Below are 17,658 nucleotides of genomic sequence, written 5' to 3'. Positions count from 1 at the left end.
GTAGCTTTTCACTGGAGAGCCTCGCCTTCACCATAATAGGAACGTGGAATTTCCACCACAGGCTAAGGGAGGGGGAGGGGGGCGTACACAGGAGATGCGCAAGCCCCACCTCAAGTCTCGATCTGAGCAGGATGTCACTTCAGACTTGGGAACCGCGCTGTATTTTTATCAGCGACAGACTTTGGGGTCGTCCATAAATGACGTCACGCACCTGGGGGGGGGGGAGGGGGTCAGACATTTGTGACGATGTGTGACGAGGGGTGGGGGGGGGTTTAGAAATGTGACGTCACATCAAGATGCGCAGCTTTAAATAAATATAGACACGTTCTACTTCATTAAATAATGAATATTTTCTCCTACAATATAAGAATGCAGCGCCACATTAAATACGCACTACATTGTCAATAGTTTAAAGTGATTTGAAGCATGTTTTATTTTGGGGGGGGGGGGGGCAGAGCATTGTGACGTCATATTTGAGGGGGGGGGTCTGACTTTTTGTGACGCCGTGTGACGAGTGGGGGGGGGGGGTCAATAATCGTCAAAAATCGCGTGACGTCATTTATGGACGGCCCCTTTCATAAATGTGGTGACATCGTGTGATACAAGTCCGCACCGTGCTGTACGTTTGCTATAATGTTACAATTGTCAGTTCGGATGGCACACTGTTAGTCGCTTGTGTCGTCGGGGAAAAAATGCGGCGCAACGAGTTTGGAATCTGTGCAATCGCCATCATTGTTTACTTGCACGCTTCATCTATACAATAGTTGGCTCCAGTGCAATATTTACCGTTCAGTGTGTTTTAAATGCCAGGTTTACTGAATTATACACACACACCACCACCACCCCCATCGCTCTACGATTTGCCCTGACACACGCTGCAAAATGTTGTAGTCACTGTCATCACAGCTGCTTCCAGCCAATGGACCTCCCCAAAACTCGTGGCTGACATGACCTCCCTGTACACCCACACTTCGGCTAACACAAGTGAACATATTTTTTTTAGCGGTTCCCCCCCCACCGTCCTTCCTGTAGAGAGCAATGTACCGTGCCTCGAGTATCAGTGTCTGACTTAGCGGAGCAGTCGTCCTGATGATCGCTGTGATGTGCACCACACACCCACACTGACTGACTGGCTGCCTCGCGACTCTGCGTGTTGTCCACACAGGGGATAATTGAAGTGGACAGCGAAACGGCTTTCGAGCTCTCTGCGTACATACTACAGGTATGCCTTTGTGTTAAATTACGCGTGTGTTTTCACGTGTGGTCGTGCAGTGGTTAGCGCGCCGCGCTCCCCGAACCTGGCGAACCGAGTTCAAATGCCCGCTCAAGTGAGTGTGTGAACATCGCCACGAGGGAGACAAAGGCGGCCGGGTGTGGAGCTGGCCACCAACTCCCTTGTGTCCTGTGCCAGCCTTCATAGGTGCTCGCTAACAGCACTTGCCCCTACAGTCTGTTAAGGCTCTATGGGGGATCTTTGTCTTTAGCTTTGTATGTTCATGGGAAGAGAGAGTATACCCATGCGTATAGATGCATTGTTTTTAAAAAGCTTTGCAACTAACGTTGGAATCATATTCTTAGTTCTTTCGGTAAAGTCACGTGACTTTACCGAAAGAACTAAGAATATGAATTACTGCAGTCACGAAAGCTTTAAATCAAAATTTAACGTTGGAATCATCTGCTTTGTGGGTGGGTCTTTTATGTCGCTGTAACAACATGGGGTTAACGATAACTCTTGTAAAGGAGATGCAATGTAAATTCAAGTTTCGTGTCATTGCAATTGCAGTTCTGTGTATCATTGAGCCTCCTTTTAATCTGTTCAAGAAGCGCATGCTCGCCTCAACGCTGTTGGGAGTCGGATCTGAAAAAGAAATCATCCTCGCACAGCTGATGCCTGTAGTAGTGGCACGTGACACGTGTGCCTGCTGTACCAAACGTAGGGCCACTGAAGCAGCTGCAGTGTAAGAGATGTGCTTAAGCAGCCGGGAGCGTTGCGCTAATCTGCATGTAACAGCTGATAACCCCCCCCCCGCGAACGGAGCTGCAGTGTGTGTGTGTGTGTTTCAATGGGAGTTGGGATATCTGTGGAAGGAATAAGGACTTTTGAAAAAGTACAAAACTTTAACAAGCTGTGTCAATCGCCAGCTGTGATACCGGCACGATGCAGACTGAATGACGCGTTAGTCGGAAGTGTTGACTCAACATTTCCACCGACGGTAACGCAAAGGCGAATATAACGTAGGTGGGAGAAAGGGGGGGGGGGGTGAAGGTGATGCTTGCTTTGCACGTTGTTAATAAATCACATGTGCTGTGTTACTTTTCTTGTCTGTAACGTTATAACATTACCGGGTGAGAATAATGACCGGTGCAGAGGGCATGTGGCCCCCATTTCTGCGTGTTGCTGCAATGTAATCGGGCAGAACAGAAATTGTTTTTGGCTTCTCATGGTTGAATTGCCACTTCCAGGTTCTCCTGCTCCTCACGTCCCGCCGTTTCCCTGTACCACCCTCCCACCTCCCCCCTCTCCCTCTCTCTCTATCCCTTGGCTTTCTCTGCCTGCCAATCCGTTAATACTACAGTAATTGGTCTTTCCTAGAAGTTGCTATAGACCTTGGCTGGTCACCAACGTGTCTTGTTTTCCGAAGCACATTTCTGAACTTACAACAATATTGAACTACTGTAAAGTATGTAAGGCCCCATGGTGTATAGGGCAGTCTCCAACTCATTATCCACCCTGTCTCTCTGGCCTCTCTATTTATGTGCAATGGAGAAGAACCATTGCCCAAACCGTCGCCTATTATATATTTGTCCTTTTGAGGCAGTGTTATTTACGAATGTTTTGAGCTTTCTATTTCTATATATACGTAAAAACTTATGTATTTTTGGGGATAAAGGGGCGGTGATTGTGTTTGTAAGCAAGTGTGAAATGGGGTGTTATGGTGGCGAGATGTTAACTGCCTCGCCTGGTATACAGGTCGTGGGTTTGATCCAGACCCTAACGCCTGTACATTTGGAGTTTTCATGCTCTCCCCGTGGTCGCGTGGATTGTTTTCCAGGCGCTATGGGGTTTCCCTCCACATTTAGAATCAACGTGCGTTTAGAGTATTTTACTGCTACGAATTTCCACATGATGAGCCACTTCGTTTAGTTATCTTTTGTGGCCAGGTCACTTCTGAAAAAGAGCTACATAGCTCAGCGAGCCTTACCTGGTCAAATAAATAGTTTAGTTTAATGAGAAGTACACTCAACCAGCGTCATAACCATTGCTGCAGTCTATGTTATAGACTGCCAGTACAATCACTCAGATTAAGAACCAGGCTACAGTCTGCATTAGTGTTTTTTGTTTTTTTATTATTTTTATTCACTTTATTTGTATTCTTTTTATATCTACATGTCTTTACCGAAAGAACCAAATAATATGAATTCCTGCAGTCACGAAAGTTTTAAGTCCAAATTTAAGGGCTTTAAGTGTTGCTATTGTCTGTTTGAGAGGCAAACCAGGTCTGAATGTGTGATTGTTTTTTTGAATTCCTCTTGCAGGAGGCTGCGGGCGACTACACCTGGTGAGTCAGCATTGTTATCATCAGTAGCATCATCAACTGACTGGACACTCTTGCATGTTCAGACATATATTAATGTAGTATCTGGTATACACTAGAATATACCTACCAAGTCCAGCATAGTTATCATCTCTGGCATCATAAGCTACTTACACACTTGTAAACATACAAAGAAGTACACTGATACAGTATCTAGTATACAATAGACTTTACTATGTGAGTCAGCATAGTTATCATCTCTGGCATCATAAGCTACTTACACACTTGTAAACATACAAAGAAGTACACTGATACAGTATCTAGTATACAATAGACTTCACTATGTGAGTCAGCATTGTTATCATCGATGTCATCATAAGCTACCTACGCACTAGTAAACATACAAAGATACACCGATATCGTATCTAGTATGCAATAGGCTATACCGTGTGAGTCAGAATTGTTATCTTCTATGGCATCATCAGCCGACTGAACACTGATATAGTCCAGGAGGACGTCTGCCAAGGAGATGGGGTGATAAAAATACGTCACGTGCAGATGCTTGGGGAGCCCATCATCCAGCAGTAGATTCATGGCTATGGCTGATGCTGATACTGATGTAGTATCTAGTGTACAATCGAGTGGTCCATTCACAGAGCTATGACCCAACGACTCGAGTTGGATTTCCAGCCATGGCTAACATCAGTGGCGAGTGATGTCTGAAACAGTCCTGGGCTTTCCCACTTCGTTGTGCTAGTCATTGTGGGTTTGGTGCCGTAAAACAAACTCCCACGACTGAAACTACACGGGTAGGCATTCACCCAGCAGAGGACGTAACAATATCTGTAAATAAAAATATAAGTGATTATTATTTTACAATACAAGATCTTTTATTTGATCTTCTGATTAAAAACACATCTTAGCACGCGTTATGAAATACATTTTCCAAAGTAACAAATTGATGTAAATCTCTCCATGCATGCACATATTTTGTACATTTTCTACACATATATACAGCGCACTATCTCTCAATATATACGGACCGTGGGAATGTTTATTCATTTTTTTATATCAATAATTTAGAACCCCCCCCCCCACAGGGAAATATTCCATCCTTGTGCCGCCTTGACGGCCCTTGGCACTTGATTGATGTGGATGTACCAGCGAAGGGAACAGTTGTTAGATGAGTTATTGCCACCGGCGCCAGAGTTGAAGCCGTGAAACTCGCTGTACTCGCTTTACTTGCTCTGCTTGCTCGGCAGGAATTTAATGGATGACCACAGAGGTGCCGGATTCAATGCAGTTTGAGGGTACCGGCCTATGTGACCATTCAGCTGCACATGTTAATGATACTTTTCTTGCGTACGTCGTCATTCTTGTATGTATGTTGAACTTCTTTTGCACCATACATAGCCAGCCGTGCTCGTCAGAGGTGTGGAGGAAGTGCAACAAACTAAACACGAATCGGTTCTAAAGAAATACGATTTCAAACTCGGTTTAAAAGTGCATCTTCTTCGGTGGCTTCCTTATTCTTATTGTCTTCATCAGCCATGGTCACTCCACTGCTGGATGAAGGCTTCCTCCTTCTACTACCACCTCATGATCTAGCAATTTAATAATCCATCTAGCACTTGCCCACGAACTAATTTAATCCTTCCATCTCCCCAGTGGGCGTCTTCTTGCTCATTAATTAAGCTTTATTGGGTAACAGCAGAGAATGGAAGTGTTCAATCTAAAGCATTGAATGTGATTCATTAGCCACTGCAATTAGGACTCCTAGATTATTGACATTTCTAATTCTTCTAAAATTTATTCTGTGAAGAACGGTGACTTGTTAGTTTTATCTATACGTTAAAACAAAGCTAAGTTACCAGACAAATGTGCTCATTAAACTATAATTATTAAACATAAACATGGTGATAAATGCATGTAAAGGATATGAAATAAAATGTATTTAAATATTTTAAGAGACCATTTTAGTTGGATTTTTTTTACAATGCTGCAAGCAATGGCATTTTCAATCATAAAAAAATAATGTCAAATGTTGGAATACATTTTCAATTCATGTGGGGCATCGACATAAAAAACAGTGATTTATGTGCTTTTTGTCATGAAAAGCATGTTAGATGGTTTAAAGTTACATCAAGTGACCGTGAAATCAGCTCTCTCCATCCTGTGCACAGGCAGTTTGTCTACAGCTGTCGGAAGTGTAGTAGACTGGAATGATGAATTATTTCAAATTAGTTTAATCCAAGTGTGTGATTGCAGTTGAGGTTTTAATCTCTGCTTGTGCCTGAAATAAATGACATGGCCTCCACTTAGCAGATTTGTGGGTTTTTTCCCACCCATGTGCATACACGTTAGGGTATTAAGTTGTGAAATTGAAGAGCTTGGTAAAAATTTGCTCCAATTGGTCACTCTATCCCTGCGTGCTGCGTGTGTTGGTAGTGATGATGCGGTGAGGTCGGAATTGAAGACCCTTCCTCCTCTTCCCACACTGGTACTGAAGGAACACCCCTCGATCGGCTACTGGTGAGTGCTGTCATCCCTTCACTTCCTTTCCAAATCTTTTTACTCCCTCATGCGGAAACCAAAGTCAAAGTGATTTCCTGCCAAATCAAATGAGCATCGAGGTGGTGCTCATCTCCTGTTCACAACCCTGAGTCAGTGATAGGAAATCCCACATTCCTTTGGGAGTGATGAATTTCACCATGAGACAAGAACTGTTGAATTCCTCACAAAGTGGTGCTCACTTTATCGAACACGGAAGGATGATGGGCCGAGTCATCCTCCAACCAGAATTTGAACTGGTGACCTTCCAATTGGGAGCACCTCACTCTGCTACTGAGCCGCAGGGAAATCACCTTTGGGTAAATGAAGAAATATATACTATTTGTGTTTATATATATAAACCCATATGCATGTATGTATGAAATAGTAATATGTATGCTAAACATTGCCTTCGGTTTTATGGAATCTCTCTTGCTCAGAATACATTTTAGACACTCGCTGAGATTTATGGTCGCCATAGAAGTCGAATGAGAGTCTCTCCAAATGCTCCGTCAAATTTACAGCACCTCTTTCGAGCAATGTGATCATTCTCAAATAAGTCTCCACATTTGCAGACCACATGCAACAGAGCGCTTTATATAATTTGGTATGGAATAAAACGGTGTAAGTGGGAACTGCCGTGGTGCAATGGTTAGGACACTGGACTAGCAATCCATAGGTCACCAGTTCAGGTCTGCCTCCCGGTTTGGCAGTTATAACAATGGTGTAATGTTTCTCAAATCCCCATGCCTCTACCCACCCAGCAGTTCACATGGGTTCACCACAGTTCGTCTGTCGGCAGGTCACGTGTGATGACGTCAAGGGTGGGTACTTCCACTTCTTCCAACACGTCTGATCAACATGGAAGAGTAGACCAAATGCACCCTCGACTTCTCTGTCGTGGAAGCCCTTCCGAACAAGCAATTTCAGAGCTGCAACTTTATGTTGTATATCAAAAAACTAAAATTATTATCTCCACGATGAGTTAACGTGGACGTCATAACGAATGCGAGAGACATTTTTAAGATCCACAGCATAACAGATTATGCACGTGAGACGGGGGTATTGGTTGTTTGAGACTGTTCAAATATTTATGCATGGTAGTAGCAGAAGATTGTTACACTGTAAAGAGCTGAATCTCCAGATTTAAATTTTCAAATGTTATTGATCAGCCTCCCTTCACTGACAGAAGAGTGGGTGGGCTGTTAACACTGCTGGATAAAGGGTGCTTGTTGTGGATATTGAGCAAACCTTTACTGACCCGCCCCCAAGTGTACATATTGACAGTCGATGTATAGGATTGCCAAAGTGAGAAATGTGTCAGGAATGTGTTGCTTTACCTCGGGTTAAAGAGCCTAAGTGTGTACAAACAGCGCCAAAAATCAAGGCATTGACTTTTTTTTGCAAACAATGTGTGTTTTGTGTTATTGAATGTCAGGCAAAGTGAGGCTGTTTTTTATAGTTGGTTTTAGCCTTCCGTTATCTTGATACCGAGTGTTACAAGAAGTGGTATTAAATGTATTACTTTCTCTGCTTTACCTATAGAAAATATGAGTTCTATACATCAGTCTATTCTCATAAATATAACCAATTTAAATATAAAGACATCATAGGAAGCTCGTGGGATGCTGAATGTATTTTTCATAGTATGTTATTGCATTGTTCTCTGGGGAAAATAGAGTTTAAATGGAAAACAATACATGTAGTTTAAAGAGGAATAGACAAGAAGAATGAATATTAATGTTACGTGAAAAATAAGTTGGAGAATATAATTGTTAAAATCGCTCACCTGCGCTTTATTCCTGAGGCGAACATTTAAGCGTTGATTACAGTGGTGGGGTTAGCCCATTGAAGGGCTTTAAGCAGAAAATTGCCAAGCTAGTGTAATGACAGAAGAGGAGATATACACAAGACGTAGAAAGATGAGCGAAAATCAATGCAGAGCAGAGAGATAAAAGATATTCTAAAGACAATTGTCTTGTTATGTTCATGATGGATTTGAATGTGTGATGATTTTTGACGCATTCACGTTTTTTCATGATTTCATAAACCCCACGACCTGAGTTAACTCCCCACTATGGCTAACATCAGTGACGCGTGATATGTGTTACCAGTCTTATGCGTCCGCCTTCACCAACCCTAGTGTGTTGAAATGTTGCATCTTCTTGGGGCGCTACACTTTTGCTTGGCTGGTTTGCTTGGCCCGTGCGCCACCGCCGATTGAAGACAGTTATATTGAGCCCTATTGCAGGTTATATAATATATGCATTAATGGGTTTTCTTTTTTCTTTTTATATTTCACAGCGAGGAGCGGATTATCGAGCACTACAAGAAGCTCAAGGGACAAACACGAGGGCAGGCTATTGTCAAGTAAGGACTTTACTGGAATCTGTGATGCCCCCCGTGATCTTGGCCCTGCAAGACTATAAACCATAATATTTCAAGAGCACTGAAAAATCGCTCGCAATAACATTAGCACGAGTCAATTTTATGTCATTACATCTTCTGGGGAGCCAGGTGGTGAGCGGACATCGCTGGATCGCCTGTCTACTGGGGCTATTATTGTCCTTTTAAAGTGATTGTCCCACAGCCCAGTCAATACATGCGTTCTGGTAATGCCATTGCCGTAACGTTGTATTCTCTCTTGCAGTTATATGAGTGTGGTGGAGACTCTACCTAGCTATGGTGTTCACTATTACCCAGTGAAGGTAATGTTTTGTGCATCTTAGCAGCATTTAACACAGACATACATTCTACAAATCTCACCCATATGCAGCATAGTCACAAAACTGACAAGCACCGAACTGTGACGTTAATGGCAAAGTAATATTGCAATGGGCAAACACTGGTAACAATTAGTCCTCATAGAATATCACCACATTCATTATCAATCACGCTGCCTTGTAACGTTGGAGGGGGAAACAATGAAGATTGTGTTATTGGTGGGGTTATCCGCGAATGTACATATATGCAGGAAAATAAAATGCTTATAATTGCAGATTGTGACATGAGTGTTCAGTGAGCCTACAGCTCCCATGGAAAATTAGTCGGGACACGGGTGACAAGAGTTCTGTAATAGGCTGACATTTCAGGAAAAGGCCTTCTTTAGAGCAGTGATACACAATGCAGGGAGATGGACTGACTTTATAATTGGAGGATCAGACCCTTACACACTGGGGCGCTGAGAAAACAGTGTTTTGTTTGTTTAAAGAATGTTAATAAATAAAAGTTTTAATTTCCAAATAAGTTTTCTCTAAAACATTGAGCATCATATGTAACCGTTGAAAGTAAACAAAAATATACGTGTAAATAGATTTAAAATTTAATGTAAGAGAATCAATTTTGAATGTAGCACTGCACCATAGGAAGAACAAGTTACCATTGCCATGTCCATTGTATTTTTGAAAGAGCTGTTTGTGGGGTGAAGTCATGCCTAGCTGCAGATCACATCTGTTTGAATCGGGTTGAATCCAAAATCAGGCTGAGCTCGTAATCATATTTACTTCATCTGATAATAATATTCTCTCTGGAACGTATGTCGAACGTCTTTCGCAAAACAACCCCCATGACTGACATGGCTCGGGGAAGCCCTCATCCATCCAGCAGTGGCTTGACATACATCATAAACACCATTTAACTCGGCACGGGCCCAAGGGGCCAACATGTCAAGTAGCCAGGATATTACGTAATTGCATTACATATTATACATACATTAGCTCTGCATTCTCATTCTGTTTCATCCTATATTTCTTTATTCATCATGGCATAGGTCCCAGCTCCCTCGGGAGCCCTCAGCAGCACAAGCTGGCCATTGTGATGAGACCAGGGCCAGAGAAACACTCGAGTGCATTCTGTCCACGAGGACCCAATTATTTGGTAGAAAGCTATGGCTGCTGTGACTTTGTCTCGAAACTATTTAGAAGACAATGGTTGAGAGCATAACCCATTAAAATGAGGATGATGTCAATTTTTACTTATTCTCATCACCATCCTGAGCCATGGACAATCCACTGTTGGATGAAGGCTCCCCCAAACTCCACCACACCACACGATCCTGCGATGCAAGAATCCATCTGGCATCTTCACACAAGCTGATTTAGTCGCTGCATCCTCCCCAGTAAACGTTCTCTTGGGTGCGTCTTGTTCCTTACCCAATAACATTTAATCAGCCTCGGTAAAATGGTAGAAATGGTCTTTCACCAGGCTTAGATAGATACAGCATTATTGTAATGTAGGAAAGTTAAATTATCCTTTCCATCATAAAAACTCCTTTCAGTTTAATTTGAGCACATTATTCGAATTCAGTATGTGTTGCTAAAATGCTCTCTTATTTTTATTGGCATGAAGCACAATCTAAACTTTTATCGTGTTGAAGTGAAAACGTTTACTTTTGTTTATCTTTGGTAGTTTTTTTAAACATTTTACAAGAGCCTGAACATTACACAAGACGAAGACAAAGCCTTGTATTTGACACAAAAATAAGTGGGGCGGATTAGTGGTGAAGACAGTCTCTCTCAGACTTTCCAACAAATAATGCCGGCCCACTGCTCCTGTCCCTAAGCAGGTGGCCTGACCACATTAGAAGTTACCGAAACTGTTGAATACCAAGTTAATGGATGGCTGTTACTAAAGTGTGTTGGCCATGGCTGTGGGGAAGCAACAGCTGTGAGTAATGGCACCATTAGACACCAGTCAGACATGGTGCAAAAGGAGAGGACCTGCCAGACACTCCCATTCCTTTTCTCTTTTGGCAGTTTATCCTCTTATGGGCAGACTGGTAGGGCCTGCTCAAAATTAGCTCGAGGTCATAACGTTTTTTTTGTGCTGCCTGGTCAGTTAGTTTGACCTACACAACCCACGTGGCAGACACGACCCGTGTCCCAAAACCATTCTCGCTCACCATGTGCCTCCCCGCCACTTGTCTCCGCTGGCTCGCTATCTGCACCATCTCCTCTCGCTCTGTTATCCTCACGTCCCTTTCGGCGACCCGTGCATCTCTCTCTCAAACTTGCCTGCTCGCCGCGACACAGCCTATCCCCCAACCAATTCCAACACAGTTTCTCTTTCGCACTTAACTATGTCCACTTGTAACAGGTTATGCATTGCACTATATATTGACATATAATAGGCAAGGATTTCACATTTAGTTAAATCCTCCTCTTCGGATATTGGACAGTTTTTAATGATATATAACCAGTTATTTTGGTTTATTAATATTTACCTTCAGAATAATTTGTATTATCCCCATTCACTTATTTGTTCCATATATGCTGTTAGACCACTGCTGATTGCCTTCAGATACGCAGTGGTGGTCTTGTGTCTACTGGCAGATGGCCATTATAAGGAATAGATAATGTGGAAGCGAGTGATATTTTGAGTGTAATGGTTATATTAATATACTATACTCTCTTTAAAACTAGTCTTAGTACTTTGCATTCCCCCCATTCACTAAATGGCCAGATGCCACACCACATATTTTTGCAAGAAAGGTAACCATCTGCAAGATTTATAACGACGTTGCAAAGTCAATAAAAACACCCAGGGGATAATTTTTTTCTCGGACCAGTTTGCGCATAAGTTGAGTGAGAGCGAGTGATCTGCCCAAGACTGCAGCCACAGTTATGTCTGGCCAAACGCACCACCACGCCTCCCACCTACTTCCCCTGATTTACTGGCACAGTGTGGGGGACACATGGTGTCCACCCTGTTTGTTGTCTTTGTTGTGGGAACCCCAGCAGGTGTGGGTGTTTTTACAGCTGTGGTTTGATCTGAGAAAAAATGCGCGGCACGGAAATTTACAATCAATGTATGCCTTTTGCTGCCACATAATAAAAAGTGTCATGGGATTTTTTTTTTGTAAAGAAGAGCGCACGTTATGAGATGCCGTATCCTGTGTCTGTGTGTAAAATTCTATCTCAGTTTTTTAAATTATTATCTGTCACCAGACGTTAAATTTTCACGTCATAATCCTTACGGCGGCAGAGTGGTTAACGTAATGCATTATGAACTGATTGTCAGACGCGGCTGACTTCAGTTGCCAGATATATCTAAACCAGTCTCAGGCCACCGATTTCACAAAACTTCCAGAACTGACACTGCATGGGTCAAGGCATTAATCCAGAATTAGATTGACAAAGCACTGCAAATAAATCCACACTATTCACTGATTAGATGGAGAAAATCAATAAATTATGCCATCTTCCTTCATGACAGTTTGTACAAGGGTGTAGTTAATATTAATTATTGTACTATTAGTGTAGTAAATATTAGTTATTGATTTATTCCGTACATTGTGTAGAAGCAGCCTGCATGCAACCTGCAGCTGATTTCTCATTTTTGCCTATTTAACCCCACCAGATGATTATTTCGACTCCAATATCTTTCAAAGCAATGGTCGGTAAAATATGTATCATTAAGCAAGCTGTGTGTGTTAACATTGTTATAATTGTCTTGTCTGGCAGGATAAAAAAGGGCTGCCCTGGTGGCTTGGACTGAGCAACAAGGGCATTTCGCAATACGACTTCCAGGACAAGCTAAAGCCCAGGCAGGTGTGTCCTTTTATGATTTCCCAAAGACACAGTGAAAGCACATTTTGTTTCTATTTAAAAGTCCAAAGAAAACTGACGAAGAGGGATACGGAGATGAGAGAAATGCTTCAAGAGATTTAGATGCGTTCTAAAAATGTATACACGTGTCTACGCACGGGGATGCCGCAGTGGTTAGCACGCCGGGCGTGGCAGACGAGTTTCTGAAAATCCGCAGCCCCTGTCCACTCAGGAGTTAGCCAACCAGGTGTGGGGGGTAAAGTGTGGGTACTCCAACCTCTTTCAAGATGTCTGGCTAGTGTGGAAGAGGAAGCCAAAGTATTCTCTAGAGCAGCGGTCCCCAAACCTTTTTGGCACCAGGGACCGGTTTCGTGGAAGACAATTTTTTCACGAACCGGCAGGGGAGGGGTTCGTCATTGGGTCTTTCCCCCTTTTCAAAGAAGCTCTCCAGCGACGTTTGGTGTTTTACTCATTTTGGCTACTAGGGGTTAGCTTGTGGGCTTACCAACACTGTGACTGAGACAAGTGCGCAGTGCGGGAAAAAGGCGCGGACGGAAGTGGTAAATAATAAAATAATGGGCGGGCCACGTGCTGACTCACCGCTCTCACCTCCTGCTGTGCGGCCCGGTTCCTAACAGGCCACAGACCGGTACCGGTCCACGGCCCGGGGGTTGGGAATCCCTGCTCTAGAGGACCCTTGTAGAGCTTCCTCTATTGGAGACCTTTCCACCAGCAGTGGCATGAGCAAGCACTTGCAGGGCTGCACCTTTATTTTATACACACATTAAATTTAATTATTTGTTGCTACAGACAGCCATGACTCGTACGTTGTAGTACACCTACTGTACATATTATGCCTTACATACTATATGAAAGCAGTCAGGAATGCTTCTGAATACCATTGCCCATTTATGTGCTGGTTTTAATAATCAAACGAATCTGAGCTCCATTATTCTGATTGTGCTTGTGAGTTTGACTTTTCAACAGAAGGAACTGCCATTATTTATACGTTCAATTATTTGCCGAGACATTAAATAATGAAATATGATTCGTAAAAAGGCATTGCTTTTGAGCATCATGACGTTGCTGAAAATGTACAATATCCCGATTTGGCATCTGCCATGTGCGACTCACAGCACCATATCTTAGACGTCTCTCTTTGTCAGTTCATCAGCAAGTCAGCTGGAATTACAGGTCATGGGGATTTGACCTTGAGCTGTAATTACTGGATTCCTAGGGCTAGGATTGTTTTAATGGTCTCTGCAGCAAAGCCATTATGACAAAAGTATTACATCAATAAATTGCTACAGTGGAATGTACCTTAGATAGGTTTTAATGAAATCCGATGCCAAATAACAAAGGATTACGTGCACTTTTCTCCAATTTGCTGCTGACAATTATGCTCCAGTTTTTCAAGTCTATAGCTGTATTTATTGCTCCTGTGCTTTATAATAAATAAACTTCATATTCCCATTATACTGCATTTTGTAGGACATTAAACCTATGATGTTTCCATTGCAGTTCATAATATAGTATATTACAGTGTATTATTGAAAACGTCTCGCTATAGTTACACATCAATGTTTTATAAAAAGTCTCATGGTGGAGAACAAAACTTCACACAAAAAAGAGGGGCACCGTGATGGCGAGATGTTACCACCTCGCCTGGTATGCAGGAGGTCGTGAGTTTGATCCCAATCCTGACGCCTGCATTTTATTTGCATGTTCTAACCGTGGTCGTGTGGATTTTTCTCCGGGTCCTAGGGTTTTTTCCTCCACGTTTATAAACATGCGTGTAGAGTATGTGGCTGCTATAAACTTCCAAATGATAAGCTACTTCGTTGAGCTATCATTTATGGCCAGGTTGTTTCTGAAAAAGAGATATATATTGCTCATTGGGCCTTATCTTGTAAAATTGAAAGTTTAGTTTAATCTTAGTTTAGAGTAAAATAGGTCTTCAGGTCGATATGCTGCTGCCTGTGTACAGTCAGATGTTGATGATGTTTATTGCAAATTATTTTGAAAGGCGTAAGCTTATAAAACAAAACTGCACCTCCGCAATGGAACCGGGAGTCATGCATCTGAATTCACCAATGCCACATATTCCCATGAGAATGTCTCATGGGGTGAATTCCATTTGTGTGATGTATACATTTTTTAGTTGTGGAAGATGGTCTCGTCAACATTTCAGCGAACTCGACATATTTTACTCTGTGTTAACGCAGTCTTTCGTTTCTTCAAATACGCGTCGAGGATCTTACTGTGTGTTATGTTTCAGATTTTTTTTTTTTACCAGACGGTGGCCTCTCGCACCTGAAAAGACAGCTGCCGCATTCAGTACAATGCGCTGGTCTGGTCCCCCTCTCATTATCTCTGCTCAGTCAGTCGTTAAAGCACATGCCTTCAATTCTCATTGAGGTCATTCATCTTGACACCGCATTTATCTTTGGCACAGAATTATAATCGCGTGGTATGCCATGCATAAATCAATGCTGCTATTATACCAACACATTTTTGATGTTGGCTCCAGTCAACAAATATGGGACGCATTTTAGCAAAAGGTACGTTGTGGATTTTCAATTGGTCGCACTGATCAAGGATGTAGTGCCAATACAAGTGAAGGAAATATTTATTTAAATACAAAAAACTTACATATAAATGCATGTTTTAGGCAATGGTAACAGAATATAGTATTACTCCTGCGATGCTGCTTGATGTGGTGCTCCAGCAGTCTAGGGGAGAAGTGCAAATGTTTTTTTTGTATTGCTTGTAACTTCTGTGGTGAGTACCCAAATCGCACAACAGTAGATTTGACTTTATGGAAATTCCTATTTTAAAGTCGTCTTTTTGGACTTTTTTAAGTATTCCCTCTACCTTACGTTACCAACACCGACGGTCGTGTACAAACCAACCGGCGATGTTTTACATTGGCTTATTTTGTTGCTCGCAATTGATTCCACAGAAAACCATAGACATACGCGTGTGTATTACTTGCGTATAAATATAAAAGCTAACACTCGGCGGAAAATTGCGCTGCTTATGATTATTTCATCCAGAGAAAGACGCGGTCCTAATTCTAACGCTATGAAACGGAAATTATGTGACTAAAGAATGATGTATAAGCATTCGGTATTAAAAGGTCACAGTGATGTATATTTGAAGGACACACCTCAGACTGCTATGGAGGACGTTCCTTTGAGGGAATGACAACAATTTATACTGCACGATCAGCTGTTTCCTACATTGGGTGGAGATGAGAAATGCTCCGTGTTCTTGGGAGATCTGAGAGTACAGACGAGTATTACAGCGGCTGAATGTTAGAAATGCTCACAAGGTGGAGTAAGTTCAGTGCACGAGGCAGATGTAATTACAAATTGGATGCGCAAACCGTCAAAGGTGACTGGCACTCCTTATAGTACATTGACATTCCGGGTGTGTAATTATTACACTAATGGGCAGCATTAGAGAGGCTCTTTTTTTCTATAGTGAAGGTCACCACATAGCAGGATTCCATTTGTTCTGTATGGATAAGTGGTCTTTCCCTTCGCTTTAAAAATTGTTTGGAAAATCGTTCGTGTAGATAATTTTTTTTGTTACGTTCCTTCCACAATACAGTGAGGGAAAAAAGTAATTGATCCCCTGCTGATTTTGTACGTTTGCCCACTGACAAAGAAATGATCAGTCTATAATTTTAATGGTAGGTTTATTTGAACAGTGAGAGACAGAATAACAACAAGAAAATCCAGAAAAACGCATGTCAAAAATGTTATAAATTGATTTGCATTTTAATGAGGGAAATAAGTATTTGACCCCTCTGCAAAACATGACTTAGTACTTAATGACAAAACCCTTGTTGGCAATCACAGAGGTCAGACGTTTCTTGTAGTTGGCCACCAGGTTTGCACACATCTCAGGAGGGATTTTGTCCCACTCCTCTTTGCAGATCTTCTCCAAGTCATTAAGGTTTCGAGGCTGACGTTTGGCAACTCGAACCTTCAGCTCCCTCCACATTTTCTATGGGATTGAGGTCTGGAGACTGGCTAGGCCACTCCAGGACCTTAATGTACTTCTTCTTGAGCCACTCCTTTGTTGCCTTGGCCGTGTGTTTTGGGTCATTGTCATGCTGGAATACCCCATCCACGACCCATTTTCAATGCCCTGGCTGAGGGAAGGAAGTTCTCAACCAAGGTTTTACGGTACATGGCCCTGTCCATCGTCCCTTTGATGTGGTGAAGTTGTCCTGTCCCCTTCGCAGAAAAACACCCCCAAAGCATAATGTTTCCACCTCCATGTTTGACGGTGGGGATGGTGTTCTTGGGGTCATAGGCAGCATTCCTCCTCCTCCAAACACGGCGAGTTGAGTTGATGCCAAAGAGCTCCATTTTGGTCTCATCTGACCACAACACTTTCACCCAGTTGTCCTCTGAATCATTCAAATGTTCATTGGCAAACTTCAGACGGGCATGTATATGTGCTTTCTTATGATCATTGCAACTCCACGAGGTGAGATTTTGCATGGAGCCCCAGGCCGAGGGAGATTGACAGTTCTTTTGTGTTTCTTCCATTTGCGAATAATCGTACCAACTGTCGTCACCTTCTCACCAAGCTGCTTGGCAATAGTATTGTAGCCCATTCCAGCCTTGTGTAGGTCTGCAATCTTGTCCCTGACATCTTTGAAGAGCTCTTTGGTCTTGGCCATGGTGGGCAGTTTGGAATCTGATTGATTGATTGCTTCTGTGGACAGGTGTCTTTTATACAGGTAACAAGCTGAGATTAGGAGCACTCCCTTTAAGAGTGTGCTCCTAATCTCAGCTAGTTACCTGTATAAAAGACACCTGGGAGCCAGACATTTTTCTAATTGAGAGGGGGTCAAATACTTATTTCCCTCATTTAAATGCAAATCAATTTATAACATTTTTGACATGCGTTTTTCTGGATTTTTTTGTTGTTATTCTGTCTCTCACCATTCAAATAAACCTACCATTACAATTATAGACTGATCATTTCTTTGTCAGTGGGCAAACGTA

At 42.4% G+C, this 17,658-nt stretch overlaps 1 protein-coding gene across 5 annotated transcripts in view; it reads left to right on the top strand.

Annotated features, from left to right (window-relative positions):
* The window catches only part of FRMD4A (FERM domain containing 4A), a 139,006-nt gene that overhangs the window by 89,178 nt on the left and 32,170 nt on the right, over positions 1-17,658 (top strand). For all 5 annotated transcript variants that reach the window (XM_032954176.2, XM_032954174.2, XM_032954173.2 and 2 more), the window contains exons 6-11: positions 1,166-1,222; positions 3,538-3,560; positions 5,985-6,068; positions 8,391-8,456; positions 8,737-8,794; positions 12,548-12,634. In XM_032954176.2, the coding sequence (XP_032810067.2) occupies positions 1,166-1,222; positions 3,538-3,560; positions 5,985-6,068; positions 8,391-8,456; positions 8,737-8,794; positions 12,548-12,634 (375 nt within the window). The remainder of the gene's footprint in view (positions 1-1,165; positions 1,223-3,537; positions 3,561-5,984; positions 6,069-8,390; positions 8,457-8,736; positions 8,795-12,547; positions 12,635-17,658) is intronic.

This window comes from Petromyzon marinus, chromosome 14, assembly GCF_048934315.1.
Source record: "Petromyzon marinus isolate PM22_M1 ecotype Great Lakes invasive population chromosome 14, UKy_Petmar_22M1.pri1.0, whole genome shotgun sequence".
Lineage (NCBI taxonomy): Eukaryota > Metazoa > Chordata > Hyperoartia > Petromyzontiformes > Petromyzontidae > Petromyzon > Petromyzon marinus.
This window is presented reverse-complemented; position numbering and strand designations above follow the sequence as displayed.